A 25,803-nucleotide genomic window follows, 5' to 3' on the forward strand; every position below is an offset into this window, starting at 1 on the left:
TTAACTGAGGGTTTCCAGAGAGGGATTTGGCTGAAGTAAAGCAGTGTGTAGTATTGACATTTGTGGCTTAAATTGTATCCTTCACTATTTGGCAAACACCACAAAAACACACAAAAGAAAGACTCATTCTCACCAAGAGTATGTATGTGCTGGTGTGTGTAATGTGTGTGTTTAAGAACAATGACGCTGCCAACTACAGCCAGAGTAAGCACAGCTGTTTCTTGATTAATGAAGGGAGGGGGAGAGAAAAAGAGAGAGAGAAAGAGAGAGACAGAGAGAGAGAGACAGAGAGAGAGAGAGAGAGAGAGAGAGAGAGAGAGAGAGAGTGAGAGAGAGAGAGTGAGAGAGAGAAAGCGAGAGATGATGGCGATGATGACAGAATTTTCATAATGAATAAATGAATGGCTGTTGATTAGTTGGAGAGAACAGCAAGAGCTGCAAGGGAAATGTGACAGCTGGGAGAAAAAGAGAGAGAGAGAGAGAGAGTTAAAAACTGTGGGAATGACACAAAGCCTTTTCTTTGAATTGACACAGTGGCAGCACATCTATCTTGTGGCAAGCGGTGTGTGCTGTCCTGGCCTGATAAAGCCTGCCCTGCATCCACACAATCTGTCCACAGCATAGGAGAGAGGCCAACCTCCATAACACACACCACACACACACATACACACACACAAACACACCACACATACACAAACACACCACACATACACAAACACACCACACACAAACACACCACACACATACACAACAACTAGAGACTGGCATCATTCGTGCACCAAACACACACAAAAACACACACACATACACTCTCAGCAGCCATCAACATATCACCCAGCAGCCTCTGTTCATTACGGCTTACATCCATCAGTAATCTCCTCAGCAGTCCAACACTTCATTTTTGTCTGCCATGTTTCAACCAAATTAGATCAGGGATTAGAAGCAGAGCAGGGAAATGAAAACGGAAACTGAAAACAAATAAAAATTCATCAAAAACAGGAAAGAAAATCAATTCCGTCTCTTCACTGAACACTTTTAAAAGCACTTGACCTGTCAGTAGAGTCCTCATTACTATTATAACAATGTGATTAATGCTAATTCTGCTATAATTAATTAGTTTAAGGCACTTTTATTCTTCACCTATTTCCTTTTAGCAGTACCCCATAATACAAAAAAAGGCCGAACTCCTGACTTTATAGATATGATTTAACTCTACTTTAAAGTTTAGTAAAAGAAAAAATAAGTAAAACGTTATTCTAAACTGTATTATTGTCTGATGAATAATACAATATATTAAGTTAATCCATAAATGAGCTGCAGCTGAAACTGATTTATACATATTATGTATAATATACATATTATGTATATTATTTATTTCCACCTACAGTTTAGATTTCCTCTTATCACATGGGCATGTGGACTTCTGATCATGCAGGGCTGAGATATTGTTGGGATTTGAACTTATTATTTTTCTGTCTCTTTACAAAAGCAAGCAGTTAGACAGCTGTGCAATTCAAAAGCTGTGAACCATGTACATTTCGGTGCCAAAAAACAGGAAATGTAAAGATAAATTTACTCATAACTGTGTCTTTATGTGATGTAATTGTAACCCCGTTATGTTGCCATCTGCTCCAAAAGAAAATCCATTTTTCGAAGTGTTTTCAGTATTACAGACGAGTTTCATTAATTTATAATAAAAAGAATGTGTATAAGTTTAGGAGTTTGGGATCACTTGGCTGTATGTTTTGGTGGGATTGACCTATGTGTGTGTGTGTGTGTGTTACCTTGTGTTTTAGCTGAGCACAGATGTGCTGTTGGTGTGTGCGATGTTTCTGCAGGTTCTGCTGTTCTCCGTGTTCAGCTCTGGCCTCCTCCAGCACCTCCAGAGCGCGGAGCAGCAGTGCCGTCCAGTCCCTGCTCCAGCTCTCCAACAGCAGCTTCTCACGCTCCACACTGAACCTGTACCAGTCCCAGCTCCGCCCGTGGGAGTTCTGGAACCACACACAAACACACAGTCATCCAAATTATGTTGTATGTTGTAAAATGCTGTATAAGGCAGAAGCTATTTAAATTCTTCAGTGTTATCACTAAACATTTAATGCAAATAGACCCATGGATTGTTTAAAAAAATTACATGGAAAAAGTATGTTGAAAATTAAATTTTCTTCTGACAGTGGAAATTACTGAAGAACCCTTGAAGACAGGAGAAACAACCAATAAGCCATAACATTAACACCACTGACAGGTGATATGTAGATTTTCATATATTTGCCAATGAATGGGTACCACTACTAATGAACATCTATTTTCTGGTCTATTTTCATACATACCGCACACCGGACTATAAGGCCCTTTATGCTACACTAGTGAGGAACTAGCGTTTTCCTTATAATTCAGCAGGTCTCACCACTGGGTGGGGGTGTAGGTTGAGTAAATTAGGTAAAGCTTAGCTAAGTAAACAAAACTGTATTTTAAAAAAATGCGTCAACTGAGCTCTGGATGCTAATCTACACAGAAATATCTCCTGAAAACTATTTATTTGGGTGAGTTAAGTGCTTCTGTTTTTTTTTTTTTTACAGTAAGCTTAGATTCATAAGCATTAGCATTACCTGCTAACTGCTAGCGCTAGCTAGCTAGAGACAATGTTATACTGAGAAACCCTGAGTGTTCCAGGAAGTCAGCTAGCAGGTGGTCCCTTTTAGCTTAACACAGTAAACAAGCAGACTAGAGTCCAATATACTCGCCTCTGAACGGCAAAAGAGCTAATGCTTAGTGCAATTAGCAGCTAATGCTAACACTGCTCCAGTCTCAGTGGAACTTCACTGAAACTCCTGTATGACGCTGTACTTCAGCGGAGTGGCTTTACTGCTCTTTACAACCTGACTGGCAGAATTCATATATAAGGTGCACCCAATTATAAAGTGCACTGACGACTTTCGGGAAAATTAAAGGATTTTAGTGTGGATTTTAGTCCAAATATAGTGCGAAAAATTAGATAGTAAGTAAACAGTCCGTTCTTAAAGATGATGTGTTCCTTTATATAAACTAAATCAGATATTTTTCTGAAATATCTCCGTCCACACGGAAACGCCATACCACTCAAAAACGCTGAAATTAACAGCGATTCTCTAGACACTTAGATGTTTTCTCGTCACTCCTCAGCAACAACTACTTATTTTTTTAAATTGTCCCACCAATTTTTTACCGTTCGCGGTAGGGTCTGTACCTCCGGACAGGAGGATCGGAAAAAACTGCACACAGTGCATTTTAGTAACGTTACCTCCGCTGTGTTGGGTAATGTGAGAGTAACGTTAAATTAAACTGTAAACATGTTATTAATCCACACATTGCAGAGAGAACAGAACCAATCCAGGTGCTGTCCCTGTTTCAGGACGAATCTTAACGTGGCTTAATGTACTAAACAACGAGAAACAAACACAAAATTTATCAGAATCTATAAACAAATCACTGTAACCCACATTACTGACCCGCTGTAAAATCTAGAGAGGCTGGGGAGGAAACAGCTAGGCTGGTTGAGGAGCTCCAGTAACAGTAAATGATGTAGTAAGTAAATGAAAGTAGGCAGGAGAGAAGTGAAGAATTTAATAGAGGAGATGTTAAAATATGCTTTAGTGAAGAAGTGAAGTGGAGAAGTCAGTGATATGATAAATTAAGGAGAGAAAATGTAAATGTTATTGTAAATGAAGACGGCATGTGTGTGTAGAAGTGGAAAGCAGTGTGATGAAGGCATTAGTGCAGATGTGATGAAGGTATTAGAAAGGCAATGCAGACATTATGCATCTGTTTAGCATTATTGGGAGAGAGTTTGAGCTGGAAAGAGAGAGGCAATAAAACACACACACTGAGCAGAGTCAGAAAGGAATATTCCTGCAGTTTTCAGAGAAGCTCAAGCTGATCCATCACCATTTCATTTACTTTTCTCTGCGTGTTTCAGGGTCATTCATAAAATGCAGCTTTTAGTTGGTGAGAATATGACTGTATGACTGAATGTGTCCAACAGAGAAGAGTGTGTGTTGTGTGTGTGTGTGTGTAGAGAGAGCCTATCATCCCTGAGTGAGATGAGTCATGTATTGATGTGGAAAATGAGAAGTCCCTGTAGTCAGTGAAATAAACAGACCTATGTGCTGAGGACCATCAAGTGGCTGTTCTATTAAACCTTGATGAAATTTAGTTACTTAGTTGGGGCTGGAATGAGTGAAACTTTACCCAATGGTGGGTGACCACAAGGGGCCACTGTGACATGAGCAGACTTTATGCTGGCGATTCAGAGACCAGAGTCTGCGCAGTAGAGACCAGAGGAGGGAGAAAGGCTGTGGAGAGCTTCTACTCATTTAAATAACTCTGCCCCTGAGGGCTGCCTCGCGTTCACAGGCTGCAGAGCGGGGCGGAGCGGAGCTGACGGTCTGTTATTGGTCCCGCCCATAACCAGCCCTTTTACCATAACCACACCTTTTTTGAATAGAGCTGAATAACGTTTTAAAAAAACGAACTCTGTGAGAATATAAAAATTTGACAATATAAGCAGAGGTTACACTAGCTGCTGCATTTAAATAATGGAGGTAGAATTACAGCATATTAGAAAAAAACGTGATTAAAAGTTGTCTGTTTTGCCATTGAAACCTATGGGGATGGGTGGAGTTACACAGCTTTCTGCAGCCGAACAGCAGGGGGCGCCCGACCTGTGGTGGCTTCACTTTTGAGAGACGATGCTCTGTCCAGCTATATACAGTCTATGATCTTAACTAACTTTTATAAGTTAGTATATGGTATGTTTTATCAGTCAATCAATCAATCTACCTTTATTTTGACGTGGAAGGACATCGAGGGCAACCCTCATTTTCAATGTAGCAAGGCATTTACAAAAACCAAAAACCACTGTTAAATCATTAACAGTGAATAAAAAAATAGATAAAAATAAAAATAAAAATATTTAAATCATAATAATACAACTTGGTTTGACTAATAAGAAATTAAGATCAAAAGAAGATAAGATTAATACAGCAAAAAACAATTAAAATGAAGCTAAAGCTGACTTTAACATAGTACCATTAAAAATGATTAAATAGACTAATCAAAATAAGTTTAATAGCAATAACACAAAACTAATAAAAAATAAAATAATGAAAGAAATAAAAAGGAAAAAAATAACTAAGAGAATAACTAAAATAAGACATAAAAGTTAAGTAAAACAGGTACAGGCTGTCTAAAGTTGGTTATATATTAAAGATTTAAAATGACTGAGAGACACCAGTTAGTTTTTAGCGTGAGTTTGATGGTTTAGATGGTCTACAACCATGGCCAACCTGACCACACTAAACCATCATACCCAAGGTCAGTTTAAATCATCTGAAACCAGATGCAAAATTCACCAAAAGTCCATCAGTGTCCCTTAATGATGAACCCTTGAGAGGAACCGAAACTCAAAAGGAGACTCCATTCTCTTCTGGTTCACACCAGAATGGTGCGTTTACTCCTTTATGATTCATTTATAATTATCCATTCCACAGCATCTTTAAATTCAACAGGCCTCACACCCCTGATTTGGGGCAGCCTGGGCTCAGCCCGGGCTCAGCATGGATGGGCTGCTGTGGATGTGTTTAAAAAGAGCTTGTTTCCCCCCCAAGGCCTTTCATTTAGCCACATTCACTCAAACCGTTCAACTCTAATTATTTTCCAAAGAGGGCGATTAGGCTAGAAACGCTGCTCCAGCTTTAAAGAGATCCATTGTCAACAATTCATTTGATGCAGCCATTTTTCCTTTTTTAATTAATAAGGACAGAGAGGAGTAGAAAAGGAGGGGAAATCAAAGCAGAGAAAGAGCACAGGCGTGAAAGGATTGAGAGAGAAGGGCTCATTGCCATTTTTCATTCCTTTAACACGCTTTCAAGATGTGAGAGAACTGAGACAGAGAGAGAGAGAGGCGGGCAGAGAGTGTTCCTCGCTCTTTCAGCCACAGGTAAATTGGGCTTAGAGTGTTTTATAGGGGAACGTTTTCTCACTTCAAAGTCTGGAATGGGCAGAGGTTCACAGGCGGGCTGAGCAATGCTGCCCACCTGCGCTGTTTTATAGCCTGAGCTTTGTAATCCTGAGGTGGTCGCCCCACTAAAACCAGGCTTTTAAATGCCACAGGCAGTACAAAACAAAAGAAAACAGAAAACATAGCTGCACACACTGCAGCGAGTCTGCACTGATGCAACTGTGACACTAACGGAAGCTGTGCTTCTACATAATGCATGCATGTAAGTCTCTGACTGAATGCTACAAAACAGTAGTGCTTTGTGAGCAGAGGACTACATTTAATTCGATACACAAAGCTACGATACCTCGCATTACATTTACATTTCTGGCCATGCGATTTTAAACTTCAGGCAAGCTGACAAAGACTAATTTGAAGTATGTGGCTATAACAGGGAGAATGGCATCTCTGTCATTGCCACACTGGGACAGAATGCTGCTATTGCAATATATAATGTCAGTGGAGTTGCATAAGATCTCTCAACAGAGTCATGTTTGTGTAAAATCCTGTAATATTGACTCTACTACATCAGCCCACATATTATTTCATTTCAAATTGCACTTCTTTATCTCTCAGCTTGTCAACAAATGCATGTGTAAAAGCCAGTTTATACTACTATATATCTGCGTCAAACATACGGTAGCCTACACTGTAGCTTGACGCACACCTTAAAATCTAAATCTAAATCTTAAAATGTAACTATGCGTTGCACTGATGTGGGCAGCCGCAGCTATGATTGGTTCGTCAAGCCTCGCATCCCCTCCCACACATTACTGCCTTCGCAGTTTAAACTGCAGAGCAAAGCACAGTCGCTGATACACACACACAGAAGTATAAACACGCTCCGCTGCGTAGCGCACTCTCGCTGGATGCGCGTAGGCTACGGCACAGGTTTGATGCAGAAGTATTAACTGGGCTTAAAGCTGTGCATGAGGAGGAGCTCAAAGCCTGATTTGTTGTTTGTGCAGTAGAGTAAAAGTGAATAACACCCTGCAGGGGGAGCCCAGGAGCAAAAAAATACTAATTCTCACATAATGCTGCTTTAGTGAGTTAATTCCAATATGCCTATTTCTTTGTTTTACCAATTTTACACATTCAGTACTGAAGGAAATACAGTAAAACAATGTTAACATAAAGTAAAAAAAGCCATAGTACCTATCCCCCTACTGAGAGTTAACACTCTGAAGCATCAAATCAAAATTGTTCAATCTGTGATTTTAACAATAGTTTATAAATAGAAAAAAATTAAAAAAGGAAAATTCCACATTTTCCTGGCAGGGGTGGATTAAGGTGTGGGTGATATGGGCATGTGGGGCATGTAGGACATATGGATTCTTACAACATACCTAGGGCAGCACATGATGCCCACACAAAATAATTCCCAAAGCAGAGGGAGAAAGAGAGGTAAGAAATGCCAGGTTGGGAGGGTGATTAGATTGTGTATTTCAAGTTAAAACCACTATTGGCTCCTAGCATAAACATTTTTTACGATAAGTTCATTTCTGAAAATAAGGCAATTTTTATAGAATTGTAATAGAAATATTTAAATAACTTAGTTCCCTCCAGACTCCATCATGTACTCTTTTACATTTCTCATTAAACAAGTAGATAGAAAAAAAACTTTAATTTAGGTTAAAGAAGTCAATGTGCTTTTCTCTTGCTATCTGTAAGTTCCATGTTTCTATGTGCGTTTAATGAACCACACACATATACGCCGAGCTCCTCCAACTCAGCACATATGCTAATTACATTTGATTAATTGATTTCTATGTTAATTGTGAGCTTCCTTATCTGGTTTGATGGCGGAAAAGATCACTGCTCTGCTCTGGCAGGCTATTGCTCATCGGAGGCTCAGCAGTTGAGAGTCTCTGTAAAGACATTTGTTAAAACAGATCACGCTTTATGGTTTCTACTCTATGCTCGTGTTAAAGAGGACAACAGGAAGCGATTAGTAGCAAGCTTGGACAATAACATACACTTAACCTGACTAATGATTATCATGTGATGAAGTTATGGTCATTTGTAAAAATGTTTTTATCAATTTCAATCTGTTCTTTACATCAATTTGAATTTGTTCTTTACATTGTGTCAAAGTGTTACAAGGAAAAGACAAATAAAAATGCTCAAAAATGATTTAGAATAAAATATTGAGAAATACAACAAATGTTTAGGAAAAGAATTAATAAATTAACACAACAGTAAAAATAGGTATGTAATGTACACAGACAAATGTCATGGGATACCATTACTTAAATTGTTCATAAAGTGTTAACTCAAGGAATGGCTTAGAAATGCACTTCTGTTTACACTATGTGGTGGTATATTGTGAGTGATGATGAACACTGGCCAGAGTACTCAAAGCAAGGTGATATAAATTTGAACAAGGTCTGATAGCGGGTGAGACGTTCTATTTAATGTGTACATTTAACATTATATCCACGGTGTCACATGTGTACCAACAATACAGCATAAAAGAAATTACCAATGGGTGGTACTGATTGTGACCGGTGGCATCTGGCTAGAACTGTCCATGTGAGCACTCAAGTGACTCACATCCACAGAAAACACAACTAAATCCATGGGACTTTATGGAACACAATACACAAAACACAATACTTATCCCTGCCTAACAATATGTAGCATGTCCGGTGTATATAGGATTTGTCATTATTATTACTGCACAGAAAGGATCTATGTCTAACCCTATGCTGTATTATATATATTATATAGAAAACAAGTTCATATTCATAACGTTTTAAGTTCAGAAATCAATATTTGGTGGAATAACCCTGGTTTTGAATCCCAGTTTTCATGCATCTTGGCATGTTCTCCTCCACCAGTCTTACACACTGCTTTTGGATAACTTTATGCCTTTACTCCTGGTGTAAAAAATCAAGCAGTTCAGTTTGTTTTGATGGCTTGTGATCGTCCATCTTCCTCTTGATTATATTCCAGAGGTTTTTTAATTTGGTAAAATCAAAGAAACTCATAATTTTTAAGTGGTCTCTTATTCTTTTCCAGAGCTGTATGTGGCATATATGTGTGTTTCATGACTCTAATATAAGTTGGCCAACACTAGACAGCAGACAAATAGGATGCAGTGTTGAGAGGCCCATCTGAACCACTCTGCAGGGTAAGAAAGTGAGAGTGTGTGTGTTCTGCCCATGGGTGCAGCACCCAGCTGGAACCGACAGGACGACAGGTCTCCAAGAACAAGAAAGGCACCCTGGCGGTTGTCATGGTGATACAGACGGAGGTTGCACTCAATGGCCGATGGTGTGTGCGTGTGGATGTGTGTCCAAGGGTGAGACGTGTCCACAGAGGGTGACACTGCATATCCCGTGTCTTGCCAAGCACATAATTCACAGAGTCTCTGTTACTGCCTCAAAAGACTGATCAGAATAAGTCTGAGTGTGTGTGTGTTCTGTGTGAGCGTGTGTGTTTGTGTGTGTGGTTGATAAAAACGAGTGAATATTTCTGTGAGTAACTGTGTGATTGTACAACTAAAAAGAGGCTCTGAAAAGAGTACAATTGAAAAGAGTACCCTGTTGGGCAGCCTCTTACCTGAATACAAGATGAGAAGCACCTAAACCTGGTTCATGGCCCAGTAAAGTTATATTCAAGGACCATCCTCAACCTTAAAAGAACCATGAACAAAAGCAAGGGCTTGGTAAAGTCTGATCTGTTTTCCATTTTGCTCTTCCTGCAGCTCCAAAATAAAGGCATGGAGAGAGAGAAAAAGAGAGAGAGAGAGAGAGAGAGAGAGAGTAAGTGTGTTCTTAGAAATCTTAAAATTCACAATTTAAAAAAGTACAAATTATCCTTGGCAAGTAAAACAGCACCTCTTGCTGCTAAATATGTGGCCACTTGAAGAAAAGTGAGTAACACTACTAAACCTCACCCACATAAAGACCCACTCACGCCTATTAAATAACACCTTTCCCCAATCCACTGCCCACAAAATAATCGTAAATAAAAAAAGCAAATATACTGTTAATGACTGGTATTGTTATTTGATAGTATGTAATGAATGTCTAATTTTTCTTTATGCTATTTGCTTATTGTTAATAGAGGGAAAAGAAAAGATCCCAGAGGAAAAAAGAGAAAAGAGAGAAATAGAGGAAAGACAAGGAACAGCAAGAAAAAGTGTGAGAGATATGAGTGTCAAATGATAGTCCAGCAGGCTAAGTGCTGCCACTATGATCAGAAGATCATAGCCGGTTCGAATCCTCGTTATGCAGCTTGCCATCGGCTGCCGGAACCCTGAGGAAGCACAATTGGCCTTGCTCTCTCTGTGGGTGGGTAGACACTCTTTCCCCACATCACTCTAATAGGTGATGTCGATCAGCAAAAGGCATCTGTGAGCTGATGTATCAGAGTCACTGTACTTTCCTCTGAGCACGCTTTCTACTCGGCAATGCTGCAACTTCACATGTGTCGAAGGAGGCATGTGCTTCACTCTTCCGGTATTGGGGCATCGCTAGTGATAGGGGGAGTCCTAATGAATGGGCTGGGTAATTGACTGGGTAAATTGGGGAAAAGAAATGAAGGAAAGAGAAAGACATTCTTTATAGACAGAGAGATGAGAGAGTGTATGAGGGAGATAAATAGCAAGGAAAGTGAGTGTGAGAGAAATATAATGAGAAAGAAAGAGAGAAAAAAAGAGAGAGAGAGAGAGAGAGAGAGAGAGAGTCTGACTAGATTGATCAGTTAATTTGTAGATGACACGGCTCTAAACTTACCAACTTCTGCCCCTGCTAAAATGAAAAGGAGATGAATGAATCTATCATGAACTGCGTTTCACAAGACCAAATAATCACAGTCAGTCCAAAAGCATTCAGACACTGCTTGTGTAATCACACAGCTTGTATAATCTTTATAGCCAAGCACTGTCAATAGAATGAAATGCTCTGGAGCACTTGCTCTATGCGCTGCACAGAAGTCAAAAGTCACCATTTTCAATGACCAGTACTGGGATATGAAGCAGTAAAACTGCTTTATTTGAAGTGATGACTAGATGAGAGCTTCATCCAGTACTTTTGGGATGAGTAGGAGTGGTGTTTGTGATCCAAAACTCATCATCCAACATCCGAACCTGACATCACTCACGTTTTTGAGACTAAATACAATACATTAAATCCTCATTACAATGTTATATCCACATAAAAGTCTACAGGAAACTAAAGACAAAACAAAAGAGATGAAAGCTCTATTCAAACGCATGAAGAAAGACAGTGTGTGGGACTGACCAGCTCTGCAGTGGAGTAGTGGGGTAGAACTCTGTGGAGCATGTCCAGACACAGGCCTCTGTGGTTCCTCAGCTGGGGTCTATACTGACTCACAGTGTGCAGAAAACGCAAGTGGTCCTGCTCACTCCACCCACAGTTCCTGATACACACACACAAAAAACATGCAAGTGTAAATCATTAAACTCTGAAATTTCAGAGAGAATTAAAATAGAAGCATGTATTTTATTAGCGCCTGTATTTAAAGTTCCGGTAAAAGCAAGAATATAAAAAAATTATGATAATTAAAAATAAGTAACAGTACTGATATACTGTAATTTGTAGAAGAGAATTCACAAAAAAACTATTCTTCTTAACCCTTTAAAAATCTGTTTAAACTTTTTGGTAGTGCACTTTGTGTTGCTTTGTGAGTCAACATAAATATAATATGTCTTTTGTATCCACCACATACTTGTTTAAAATTCATACAAACACTCTGATTTAACGCATTATTACACATAAAGAGAAATTGCTCTCCTTTATCATTTACTTAAAAGTTATTTCTGGTTAACTTAGCTGCCTAGCTAAGTTGACAAATCATTTTAAGTAGTTAACTGTTGGTGTGGTGCAGTGGATAACACCACCGCCTCCCAATGAGCTACCATGTGTGGGTGACTGGGGTTCAATTCCAGGTCAGGGTGACTGGAGTTTCCTTGGGCAAGACTCCTAACACTACTCCTAACTCTGTAATAGGAATAACCTTGTTATTCACTCTTGATAAGAGTGTCAGTTAAATACTGTAAATGTAACTTATGGCATAATATTTATATCACTTAATATATCTCATATTGTCTCCATATTTAGCTGAGGTAAATTTCACACTGTCCACACTGTTGTGAAAAAAAAATACTACAGTAATTAAAATAATTGTTGAAAATGTATCTTTTAACAGAAAAAATGAACCGTAAGTAAGGAAATCAGCATGTTTGCAACTTTCGGTCAGTTTTCATAAAATGCCATGACTTTTTTTGTTAGGAAGATTCAGAGAAAGATATTGGTGAAATAGGCTTTATTTTCCTATAGTTTTAATTTTGCATCTATTTTCAGAAAAAATTGCAGACACTGTATTTACCGAAGGCAGAATTCTATATTTATCCTGTTGTTGCTGCGCTAGCCTGTTTTCTTACCTCCGAACCTCTGAGGAACCACTTTGGAATTAAGAAAAATCTTCCCAGAACTTCAGGACTTACTTAAAACTGCTCTCCCAAAATAATGTTAGCCCCAAATAGGAACTAACATGGACCACATCTCATTTGCAATCCAATTTGCTGACTAACCAACTAGCCTTTGTTGATTATTAGCAGTGCCAGCAGTTCTGAGTGGAGCTCTGTTGTAAGAAATGCTTCTTCTCCAAAATACAAATAGCTTGTTTACCAATCAAGGTGTTTATATACCAGAGACTAAGAGCCCTTAGAGTAACGGACCTAGACTTAGGTGTAGGTTGGCTACATAAATATGGATCATGAAGAGTTATCTCGGGGGATGGCTCAGCGGAATGCCCACACCTGCATAAGTTGTGAGGTGATCCCTTGTTATGAGTGAGGCTGAACAATGGCCAGCGTGCTCATGGCAAAGCAACAAACAACATGAATTATTAAAGTTAAAGAGCCACTAAACCCTAAAACATATTTTCTATTTCTATTAATAGAAATGTGTTCATTTAAACTAATGAAACATACCAGTCCTAACCTTAAAAAAGGTTTTATTGGTTTTATTGTGGTCATTTCCAGCTCTGCATTGCCCTTACAGGTTCAACTGTGCTATATTTGTGGATGTTTCCATGTACTTTAATACATCACAATATACAGACCAGTCAATCAATAATTTTTGCACCAGGAGTGGCATTAAGTTATCCAAAAGCAGTGTGTCAGACTGGTGGAGGAGAACTACATACATGAAAACTGTGATTAAAAACCAGGGTTATTCCACCAAATATTGAAGTCTGAACTCTTAAAACTTTATAAATATAAATAATATATTTTTTTGTTGCATTATTTGAGGTCTGTAAGCTCTGCATCTTTTTTGTTATTTCAGCCATTTCTCATTTTCTACTTTAATTTTACTCAAATATATACCTATAAATAGCAAAATCAAAGAAACTGATTCAGAAACTGAAGGAGTCTCTTTATTTTTTACAGAGCTGTATATTCCGCAGGTTAATGTAGCATTCCTTAGTTTCCAAAGGATATGACAATAGTCACTGGATGTGATAATAGCCCCTGTCCTATAAGTTTTAAGTTAGTTTACATATGCTAGACGTTGCAGTTTTTCTGTAGCAATCACTGAATACACTCCAAGAATTAAGGCAAACATTGGAAACTGTCATCTAAAGGCCATATTCACTAAAAAAGCACACAAAACCTTTAGCGCACACTAAAATGTAACAAGCACAGCCGACAGGAGATTTGCCTCTGATTTACTGGGCCATTTTTACTTGCCATTTATGTCAACCTTAAATTGGCTCTTTTAAATTGCAAAAGTGCTAATGTACAGATCCACAAAGAGCACACTTCAAGTGGAACATTCAGTTCCCTGACATGCTGTTAGGTATCTTCTAAAATACACTACATGTCCAAATGTTTGTGGACACCCCTCCTAATGAACACACATTCAGCTTTTTTAAGTTGCACCTATTGCTGACACATATGTGCAAGTGCACACACACAGCTTGTTTAGTCCATATAGGGAATTAAAGCCAATAGAAAAAGACTCTCTGGACCAGATAATAGGGAAAATGCCTAATTCCAGGCATAAGATAGATAAATACCCCAAGCATTGTGCTGTGGAGCAAAAGAACTGTCTCCATGGAAAGATGCAGCTCCATTCAGTACTTTTTTAGGATGAGTTGGGAATTATTGAAAATCTAGACGATATAGAGCAGGATGAACCCTCTTTAATGCTTTTGATTTTGGAAAATAATTAGACTGACCTTTTCATGTATTATGCATTATTTCCCTTATGGATTCCTTAACCAATGAAAGTAAAATCAGGAGTTTCGAATCATAGCTTTAAGTTACACAATACTGCACTGTTAAGTTGTTACATCTGTTGTGGAAACATGCTCAGCAGCAGGGAGCATGCTAATTCACTTTCACACCCAACAACACTATTAACCAAAGAACAGAACCTGTGAGAAAGCAGGGCAGGCGTAGGGAAAGACAACAACCTCATTGTTTGTGGGAAGCTAAAACTGGTAGCCAATCACTGTTTCTAAACACACCAGGCTCATTTATGATTCTGTGGTGTTGTCCTCCTCCATGTGTTTGAGGGTGCGTTTTTACCTATTGGTGGATTAAATGGGTCTACACCAAAACAGATAATAGTGCATTCTTGCATATTAGTTTAACAGCACTCTACTATGAACAAAATAACGGTTATTATAATTTTAACCCCTGATACCCTGTCATTTTTAGGCACTAAAATGGCTTAGGTCATTCAAATCACAACATTACTTTCTCTTCCTGGCAAGGAAATTATACTAGCCAACATAACTAAACTATATTTCACTATATTTGGTGATGATAGGTTTGGATGGAGATGCTCGGCTATGGAAACTCTCCATTCCATCAAGCTCTCTATGCTCTACTGTTCTTGACTCTGCAAAAAGTTTTTGACCTCTGTGCACTTTGCACTATCCCACTCTGTTATTTTACACTGACAGAGGGAGTCGCTGTCCTTATCACTTCCACTGAGTTATCACTTCCTTGTCACTTCCACTGAGTTATAATATCATTGACAGTTGGCTGTGGAATATTTAGTAGTGAGGAAATTTCGCGACTGGAATTGTTGCACAGGTGCTGCATCCTATTACGGTACAAAGCTGGAGTTCACAGATCTGAGAGAGACCCATTCTTTCACTAATGTTTGTAAAATCATTTTTTTAATGCCTAGGTACTTGGTTTCATACACATGTGGTCAAGTTCAATATGTGATTATCTCTCGTTTTAATAGTATATTACTCAAGATTAACAATACGTGAGTTCTATATCTATATTGATATTAGATATTACAGTATATTATTGCCCATCAATGTTATATGTGTTGAATCTTAATGCAATCATTTTAGGAATATGTTTTCTCTATTAAGTGAACAAAAGGTTTTATCCATTTAAGCATATCAGGAACAGTTAATGTGACTTTTTCCGCATATTTGAGACAGTTCTTTTTTTTTTTTTGAGTCACTGTACACCACCCACTGAAATCACAAGCTTGTTTGTTTGTGATTCTGGTGGTGCGGGGTCATGTGTCAGCAGTTATGTTTGTGTAACAGTCTCGTCCACTGCTCATCGTCCTCATCCTCACAGCGCATGGCTAATTAAGGTGCCTGACCACCATCTCGGCTTCCCTGTGGCTCGTTAAGCCCAATTAAAAGCCCAGCTCGACTCTGAGGACCTGAGAGGGGGCTTCAAAAAGGCATCTGCATCACAGAGTCTAAAGAGCAAGCTCTCGAAATTCCCCATGGGGGGCTGATGACACACACACACACACACACACTGTTTTTTTGACTGCACAGGACAGCAAGCCATGCAGCAAGATGATAAACAGGGACAGGAATCTGTAATCAGGAAAATTGGAGGGCCTGATTATCAATATGATTTGTGATCAACCCCCTCCTCCCTTCACGCTGTGCTTATATTAGAGCCACTGGGTTTGTGTGATATGAATCTTCCAATGAATGACACTGCACTAATAATGTGCAGCATAGAATATGCTCTGGTGACAAAAGAGCTTTACTGCAGTCTGGCACAGCGGGTTAGCTGGCAACCGCTCATTCTGGCAAGCTTTAGGAGACATTCAGTGTGATCTTGCCCAATAGAAGATATATTAATGCCCCATCAGTCTTACTATGCTAAATGTATTACTGCAAAAGAGGCCTGTTTGTGTCTTTTTAATCCCATTTTCACACTTAGTTCCCAGTTTTTGATGATCTTCACTATGACTATGATAATTTACATTTATGACATTTGGCAGATGCTCCACTCCAGAGTGATTTACAGAAATACTTAGTGTTCTAGTTGAAAAACACTTTTTTTTTTTCATTTTTGCAAGTGCAAAAAAGGCCAGATACTAGAAATACCATCAATCTGAGGCACTGCCAGCAGCAGGAGTGAGTATATCTCCATTAGCACAATGAGACTGTTATGATAATGGTACCAGTAAGAGGGTGTAGACATCACATCATTTCAGTGAGCTGTATGGCTTTACTGTGCAGCTCAACAGGCTTGGAGGAGAGCACTAAGTACATCATTTATTTAAATGAAACACACTAGAAGACACAAAAAGGGGAGTTTTGCTATTTTATCACTAGTGTCTGGTTAAGAAGGTAAAATGTAAATTCCTGGCCTTGTAACATCTACCCATCTTATTTGTTTCTCCTGGTCAGGGTGGTAGTGGGTCTGTTGCCCAGAATCAGGCATGATTAGGTCCTTATAGCTGTGCAACACTAGAACTACCTGTAAGGCCACTGGTTCACCCTGATCTCACTACAATTAATTTCAGTAACACTTTACAATAAAGGTACATTAGTTCAGATTATTTAATACAGAATGTCTCCACCTTCACAAACTCCAATTCCCAGAATGCCAGCCAGTCAGAACTAGTACTTGGTTGATCAGCATCACCTGTGTTTTGATTCCTTTCAGCTGTTTTCCCATGTATATATTCCGGACTGTTTGTTCTGCCTTTGGCAAAGTATTGCCCCTGTTGTTTCAGCTGCATACTAAGCATTATTTATTTGATTGTCTATTTCTGTGTATGACCTATTTTTGACTTCTGTTTCTGATTTTGTCTTGCCCCTTTTGCTAGTATACTTTGGTATGTTTGCTCTGGATTCTGACCCTTTTTGTCTATCGTTTATCACTTTTAGACAGTGTATTTGACTCTGATGTTTTGGAGATTCTTGTCTCTGGTATTTATCTTTGCTAGTACTGTGATTACGCTTGTTGGTTTATCCCTGTTCATTAAAGACACTTAGAATTCATACTGCATTATTAATCATTACAAGATTATTTAACTAATGTCTTAATTCTAGATATTAATGTATGGCTATTTAAGGCCCTATCTTATACCCTGTGCAAGGTGCGTCACAATGCTTATTTCTATCTTACACCCCACAAACAGTCTATTTCTACAACTTACCCCTAAACTGCTAAAAAAGTCACAGAGTTTTGGAATAAATCTATACCGATGGGTGTGGTGGTTGGGGAGTAAGGTGTGTTCAGGTAAATTTCTGGCGTGTTGCTATCTGGCCAACTGATAACACGCTCCTTACACACACACACACACACACACACACACAGGCGCACCACAGTGTGCAAACGCAACTTTTACATCAACAATACACAGAATAATAATTAAAATAACAGCTGTTCCTGTAAATGACCTGCGTGCACACTTTCACAGCATGAACTCACAGGTCAGTTTCCTCTGCTGAGAACTAACCTTTGTTGTACATGATGAAAAATCATAAAAATTGATTAAACAAACCTACATGAGGGCAGGGCTTCAAAGTAAACACAGATAGAAAACCCAAAACCAATCCTAGGATGTAAACAAAGAACAAAGGCACAGACAACAGCAAAGCTAAGCTAGATGCTACACTTACATCTGCTTCCAAACTTCCATACCGTGACACTTTAGTACTGTTTAAGGATATAAAAAGACTTTGCTTTAAATAAAAAAACAAAAAAACAGAATTGGAATATTGAAGGTAAGAAGGTTGTGTGTTTGAAAATGTTCAGAATATCAAGAAAATGGCATATTATTTAGTTTTTACATTCATTCTAACATTTCAAAAACAATGTTCTTATTAATTACCTTGCCCTGGTAGCGTGTGCCACTGCTCTGGCCAAATCTCAAGAAGTCAAGATCATAGCTTGTTGGAGCCACTTTCACAGAACACTCCTCTGAGCTTAATTTATACTTACACTGTTAAAGTAAAGCCTACAAATAATCCAGCTGGATACAAATGAAACACTGTAAGAATTAATTAGGCTCCGGGGATTTTGACTTGGGAGCAAAAATGAGGTTGAAAGTTTTGCTCAACATACTGTACTGAAGTTACATGATGTGTTTATTTTAGACAAAATATCCCAAAGGTGACTTTAATTTAAAAACGTACATTACTCTTTTGAAGAGATGTTTGACTGCACCCCTCCCCCATGAGGAAAGTCTGTTTCTGTGTTTGTTTACTTGCTTGAAGTAAAGTTTTTTTTTTAAAGGTAAAGGACACTACAGTTTATATTTTAGTTGCTGAGCTTTAAGTAAGGGTTGGGTTATTATAGAATAGCAGCAGACAGTAAATATATAGTAGGCAGGTACATTTATGAAGAAATCCTACAGAGGAGACAGGATTTTTTTCTCTTTGCATGCAGACAACAGATACTATAAAATAGCTAACTAACAATATAGCTGTAATAAAAACCAATGCAAATTATATTGTCAATTTTCCTTATTCCATATTTAAATCTTAATTATTCTTATTTTTCTACCAAATGTTGTCTCTTAACAATTCCTACAGTTTCCAAGACATTAACACAAGTCCAACACAGCAACAACATGGCAAAACCATAGTATCCACCTAGATACCACCGGCTGTGATCTCGAGCCTCTGGACTACGATACCCAGAATGCACCACACACTAACATAACTCCCACACAATCATGTCACTGCACAAAGCACCTTCAGAAAGTCAATCAGCAGAATCATTGACCGGAATATTGAATTCACCTGTTCACACACATAATATATATACACCCTTACTCCTTACACCTTCTCCTGCATGATCTTGTTTGTTTTTCCAACCTCAATTCTGCCTACACTCTGATATATCCTGTTCATATATCAGCTTTGGACTGATTCCTGTTTATGGTATGTTTACTCTCCGTTGCTGCTGTAATACTGGTATTGACCCTGTCTTATTTGTATCTGCACATTTCTGGGTCCTGTCCAGCCATGATAAGCAACCCAATACGATGAAATTTGTTTTATTTAAAACAGGTAAGAAACTACAGATATATATAAACCTTGAAAAAATATAAAACAAATAGTTAAATGAAAAACTGCTTTTTAATTTTCTTCACTATTTCTGGTCCAACTTTTAAATAGAGAACTTTAAGGAACTTTGAGGACATTGACGTATTTGTATTGAAAGGTCAGATATGTTTTAGAGTCAGATTTTTCCCATTAAACCTCATTTTCAGATGACCCTCAGGTGGATTTGATCTCCTCATCAAAGGCCTTTATTCACAGTAGTATTGTTAAGGCAGCTCAAGAGCACACTGTCATTAAAGCATGTACACATGTACACAATACCAAATACTAATACATTCTGAAATTTATTTTACTTAAGAATTTCCCTTTCTCATATATGTACGCTGCTAATATACTCTATATACAATTTAAACCTACTAATAATGTTTCACTATATAAGGCTCCTAATGAAGCACAATTTGTGAATAAAGTGTGTCTATGTGTGTGTGATTCACCTGTCCATGCCCTGAAGTCTGTTGTGCACTGTGTCCAGCTGTTGTGTGTATTTGTCGGAGAGGGAATGAAAGGCACTGATGAGAGACATTTTGAGGTCAGTGTAAGGGCAGTCTGCGGTCAGGACCTCCTGTGGCACCTTCATCAGAGCACCTGCATGCTCCTGCACTGCGGCAGTGTCCAGACTGGCCTGGGGAATTGGAGGAAGACTATGTTTGGGTAAGCAAAGCACAGGGTCTTATTACGATTTGGATCACTTGTATACTGCAATCATGCACTGTTTCAAAAACCTGCCTCAACAAACTGGCTATTCAGGACTGCAATTCTCAGAGACAAGGTATAGGAATTCATCAAAGCAACAGTCTGAACTATAATTTTTCTATTTTTAAGATTTTTCGGTTTAAAGTTTTGACAACCATAGCACCTGTTATCAGAAAAAAAAGATGTGTTTCTTGTAGTGCTGTAGTTAGTTTGGTTTCATGCAGTAGTTGGCTAGTTTTTATAATAATATGATACATCATCATATAAGCTGCAGTTTAATAGCTTAAATAAACTAGCGGTTATATGCCTTTGGTTACTTTAAAACTTGACATGCAGAATTCAATGTGCACCTCAACTCTCTCCTGTTTCCACCAGAACTGTCCGTCGGGACAATAAATTATTGTGGTCTAAAACCAGGTGTTTCAGTTACATTGTCCAACCCCTGTATATTTGCAACCACATTTGTTTGGTAATTTTTCAGCAGGATCATGCTCACCCACACACAGCAAGGTTTCCCAGTTAGCCTGTCTGGTCAACATTTTTGCAACCAATCAAACCGATCATTTCATAGGACCAGCTGGGATGTTATCTTTGACGATGGGTGTGCAGGATCTACAGGACGAGCTGCAACATCTACGGGCAAATGTGCATCAGGATGCTATACAGAACCTGTATCTAGGATCTTACATAATGCCATCATTATATTCACACAACAACTCCTTTCTGGTGCATTATTTTCTTGCAAGTTTAATATATAATACATAGTTTTGCTAAAATAAACAATAAGGAAATGATGGACAGTAAAAGAGCTGTGTTTTCAGTACCTGCAGTCCATAAGCAGAAAGCTCCTGCTGAAGTGAAAAACCCTCCTCCTCTAGTGTGTCCATCAGTGTCTGCTGCTGTTCTTTCACAAATACCACCTGGGGAGAGAGACAGGCATTATGAGGATGGATATTGTCATAGCACACAATTTATGGGACTAATTTTCTCCAAATCTCTGCAATATCAATTCATATTTTATTTCTTTCAAATTCTATCTCACACTATTCTGTTTTTCTGCATCCTACCTTACCATTAGCACTATGTTGGTACACATATTGGGACATTCGTTGTTTCTTCCGAAATCAAGGTATTAAAAATATATTAAATAAAAAAATTATAATAATATCAATTATTATATAATAAATACAAAATAAATCTCTCTACTGTGCAGAAATGGCTTTTTTAACCAGGTTTTAGAGCATTGCTATTAGGATTTACTTGTACTCAGCAACAAAAGTCTGGATGTTGGATTAACACTCCCCACCTTATCACAAAAGTGTGGAGCACCTACAGTAAGGAAAACACAGTTCCACTGCCCGACAGCTCAATTCCAGTGGGCTTTGTACCCATCCTGTGCACACCTAGCATTGGTGTTCTATGTTCTCTATATAGTAAATCACTGTGAGAACCTTTAATTCTAATTCCCTGGTTGTTTTATTGTAAACATCTATGTGGTATTTACTGACTTGGCATAAACCAACATTTTGCACCAACAAAGAAAAAGTCCTGATACCCTGATCCTGTCAAGCCTCACCTTAATATTACACTGCGTTTTCATCCTTAAAGAACTGTCTAAAAAGGTTCTGCTCAAGATTTCCTCATTAATCATAGAATTGTGTCTGCTTTAGTGCTGATTAATCATAGAACTGTGATTGTGTCTGCTTTAGTGCTGATGACCTGATACTTGGGTTGGACTCTTAGAAACAGTGATGAAGTGGTTCAGTTCATACCCATAAGGCAGGGATTATTATATCAAAATAGTAAATAATGTTTCTGAGAGCATTCCAGACACCTGTGGTGTCCCCAGGGTTCAAGTCCTGGGTCGCTCTCATTTAATTTAAACATACTTCCTCTTGGGCAGATCTTACAGGGCTATGGGATATCTTATCATAGCTATGCAGGTGATACTCTCCCTGAATCACTTCAGTCCTCTTGACTTACTCTGTCACTGCCTTCAGCACATCACTAACTGGTCAGGACAGAACGTTTTGCAGTTAAATAAATACATATAAAGCCAATATTAAAGCAGAGACAACAAGGAAAGGCACAGGTAAGTTGCTGGGCTAGCTCGATTTAAGGAAGTATGCTGTGCCCTTGCTGTACTCTTAGGTAGTGATCGACCAATATATCAGTCAGCCGATTAATCGGGACGATTATTGACATTTTTTAGATAATCAGCATTGGCCGATATCTGCGCCCACAAGATTGATTTTTAATGAATGCCTCAGGGCTCTGCTCTGGGCAGCACTGTGTGCTGTTCTGCAGTGGAGTAGTTAGAGCTCCCCCTAGTGTCCATTCCACCATCCTACTGACACACAGCAGAGGAGGTGAGGAGCTCAGTTCCCCAGAAGCTGCTTCAGACACGGCTGCAGAGAACGGCTTCACTTCAGCTTTGACTGGGTCAAAACTGGTCAGGTAATTTTAGCCCAGTTTTTCAGTCGCTGACAGTTTTTCGTTAACTGCCGCCAAGAACTCTGCTCTGAGGGAAATCGGCGTAGTAGTAGTACTAGTACTACTACTACATAGTAGTGTAAACTACTGAAAGACACTCGCCGAGCGCAGCAAATATTCAACATGTTAATATCTGGCTCAGTCGGCGACTAGGAATCAGGAGCAGCGGCTACCTACAGCCAATGGGATCACAGAAAGAGAGAACCACGGGTCCAAAACACACCAGAGCTGTTTATGGAGAGTCTGCTCACTCTCTGTCCTCACTGTTATATTAGTAAATGACTGTTAAACTCTAGAGGAAGCCCGCGAGTGAGTTCTCTATGAATAGGGTTAAATGGAGCTAAAAGCTAAAACTTAAAAAAAATAATAATAATAATGAACTACTTGTTCTGATTTTTTTTTTAATTTTAGAAAGCGGTAGAGCATGTTTAAAAGGCTTATAACTTGAGTTCAAAATGATAAAAATGGTGTAAGTGATACTGAAAATTTTGATATAGTTCTGTGTTGAGTACATAAGTACACATTTCAGAATAAATTTTATTAGACATTTATAAACTCAGTTTATTCAGTTGCTTCCTATAAACCCATTCATGTTGGACTCATTGCGAGTGCATATTCTCCTCTATTGAGATTCTCTGGCCCGGCATGGCTAGTTCTCGTGTGTTCAGTTCAGGTGTGTTCTCGTGACGAAACGTGTTTCTGGAGAGCAGCCAGGTGAGTCTGAAAGTCTCAACAACTGAATTACTCTCGATTACAGCACAGCCAGTCGTGTAGTGTGAACAGCACAACGACTGACGACTCAAAAAGATTCACTTCATTAAGTGAATCTATCCGACTGGCTTTAGAGGCTTCTGTGTTATACGGAGTTTTAGTGTCTTGTTGTAGCTAACGCTAACCGGCAAGCTAACGCTAATGGGCTAACTAGAGCTAACCGGCAAACTAACGCTAATGGGCTAGCTAACAAGCAAGCTACCGCTAACCGGCAAACTAACGCTAACCAGCAAGCTAACAGGCAAGCTAACGGGCTAACTAATAGGCTAGATAAAGCTTACCAGGGAGCTAACGGGCTAGCTAACGCTGACGGCTAGCTAAAGCTAACCAGCAAGCTAACGCTAATGGGCTAGCTAACAGGCAAGGCTAATGCTAACGGGCTAGCTAAAGCTAACAGGCAAGCTAACGCTAACTGGTTGCTTTAGCTTAATTAACTCAGATTTAAACTCTAGAACAGTGTGTGCTGAAGCCAAATCACTCAAGCAAAACGCTCAATACAGCCAAACTATTAAACAGTGGAGAAATCCCAGCTCCCTAACTAGTAAATATAGCCTTTGCATTTATATTATGTTATGTGTTCATCTCGTAAATACAATATACCGCATGATTTGAAGGCATTATTAATTGGTACTCGATAAAATGCGGAATGTACCAACCTTGATAGTAATTTACACAAAACAGCTAACTAACCTATCTAACTCCTTTATTAATTTCGTTGATTGAGTAAATACTGCGGTAATGAGAATCTCTAAATATCAGTTAATCGGCTAATTAACTGGGTTGTCGTACTGAATCAGGTGTAAGTGATAGAGATATTAAATGTGTGTCATGGTGCTAAAATGTGTGATTAGTGTGTAAATAAAAAGCGATTAGGTTGGTGTGGGCTAATTGTAATGCAGGTGTCAGATGTGGCTGCTGTAATGATCAAATGGCAAATTCTGTAGTTAGGTACTTTACTTTAAAAAGGTTTAACATAATGAAATAATATTTAATATCTTACATTGTATTATTTATCATCATAGTTGACAGCCATACTCCCCTGGATATCATCAAGATGTACTTTTCAGAGGATGATGTGGCAGCCCGCTCAAGGAAAAAACTGGACTATTTACACTGGAAAGAACTACTTTCCCACAGGCCAGATTCTCATATTACTTTGTAATGTCACTGACTTATGTAAGATAATATTGTTGAAATTTTTACGTGTCAGTATTTTACCCATATTCTGTGTGTGTATTAAATAAACTGTAAAAGAGATTCCATTGCCTTTTTTTTCCACTGCACAGTTTCCAAATGTAAAATTGTCTCAACCATTCAGTGTTTGAGCAGTTGGAATTTGAGTTCAGAGTACTAAACTACTTTAATAGGGTATTTCCAGATGGCTTAAATGTGTATCATTATTGTTGTGAATATATGGGAAAAATACAAGCTGAAAATCGAAAACGAAATATCGATTTTATATATCAGCCACGTGTGATCTCGGCCTCGGCCATTAAAAAAAAACAACTTTGGTCGATCCCTACTATGTGCACTATAGATCACTAAAATAGGGCCACTGGTGTTGTGACACCTTAGTGTGGACAGTCTCAAAAAATTACACTTGCGATTCTTGTATCTACTGTAACTGTAAACAGGAGTTAAAGGAATTTGATTTTAAGAACCTCTTCTGATTCTATAATGAACTGTGTTCGTACAACCTTTTAAAGGTCAAAAGTACCATTTCAAATATAAAGGTTCTGTACAGCCATCTTGGTTCACCTTGATTTTTAGAAGTGCTCAGCCAGCTGTCCTTATCAGTTTATTCAGTCTGCTGGAATTCCTTGCCCTTAGGACCCTGCCTCAAGGTATATCAAACTGGTAAAGTGAAGGAAAGGTCTGCATGGACTTTTCTTGAGATGAATTTCGCAAGAATTAAAAATATTACATCAACAAAATTCTGCCTTTCAGTTTACTTGCGATTTAAACTAGTTGTGTTAAAGCAATTTATCAAATTCATATAGAAATGGACACATTTGTGGCAAGTAAATTCAGTGCAAAGCTCTTGCAGTGCAGAATGTATGTAGCATCCTGTCACATACATTTAAGGTTCTGAAGTTGATTCAGCTCTCCCATGCATGAGGGAGAGAGATAGAGAGAGATAAAGATAGATATGTGAAGAGTTTAAAAAGACAAGCAAACCTTCTCTATCAGAGACATTGTTCAGATTGAGGTTCAGAGATCATGGTAATCACTCTTTAGGCCTTCTTTAGAAGGTGCAGAGGGTGTCATTTTTAGAAATAAAGAGCAGTAAGAGATAATACACTGGCAGCAATTATTTATAGAGACCAATGACCACCGTTAGTCACTGCAGCTTATTTTTAAAGCACCCTTTAAAAGGCTAATATGTCATTTCAAATCCACTCAAGTGTTTATTTTATTAGTTTAATATTGTCCAAAATGAAGAAGTCTGCCTTGCCATGTGGTCATTTTAG

General features: G+C 38.5%; 1 protein-coding gene across 3 annotated transcripts in view; it reads right to left on the reverse strand.

The window, feature by feature from the left end:
* The window catches only part of LOC103025319 (coiled-coil domain-containing protein 148), a 112,969-nt gene that overhangs the window by 41,858 nt on the left and 45,308 nt on the right, over positions 1-25,803 (reverse strand). For all 3 annotated transcript variants that reach the window (XM_022680135.2, XM_022680137.2, XM_022680136.2), the window contains 4 exons: positions 20,893-20,988; positions 19,810-19,997; positions 11,287-11,425; positions 1,785-1,991 (listed from right to left, as the gene is read on the reverse strand). In XM_022680135.2, coding sequence (XP_022535856.2) covers positions 1,785-1,991; positions 11,287-11,425; positions 19,810-19,997; positions 20,893-20,988 — 630 coding nt within the window. The remainder of the gene's footprint in view (positions 1-1,784; positions 1,992-11,286; positions 11,426-19,809; positions 19,998-20,892; positions 20,989-25,803) is intronic.

The sequence above is a fragment of the Astyanax mexicanus genome, chromosome 11, assembly GCF_023375975.1.
Source record: "Astyanax mexicanus isolate ESR-SI-001 chromosome 11, AstMex3_surface, whole genome shotgun sequence".
NCBI classification, from domain to species: Eukaryota; Metazoa; Chordata; class Actinopteri; order Characiformes; family Acestrorhamphidae; genus Astyanax; species Astyanax mexicanus.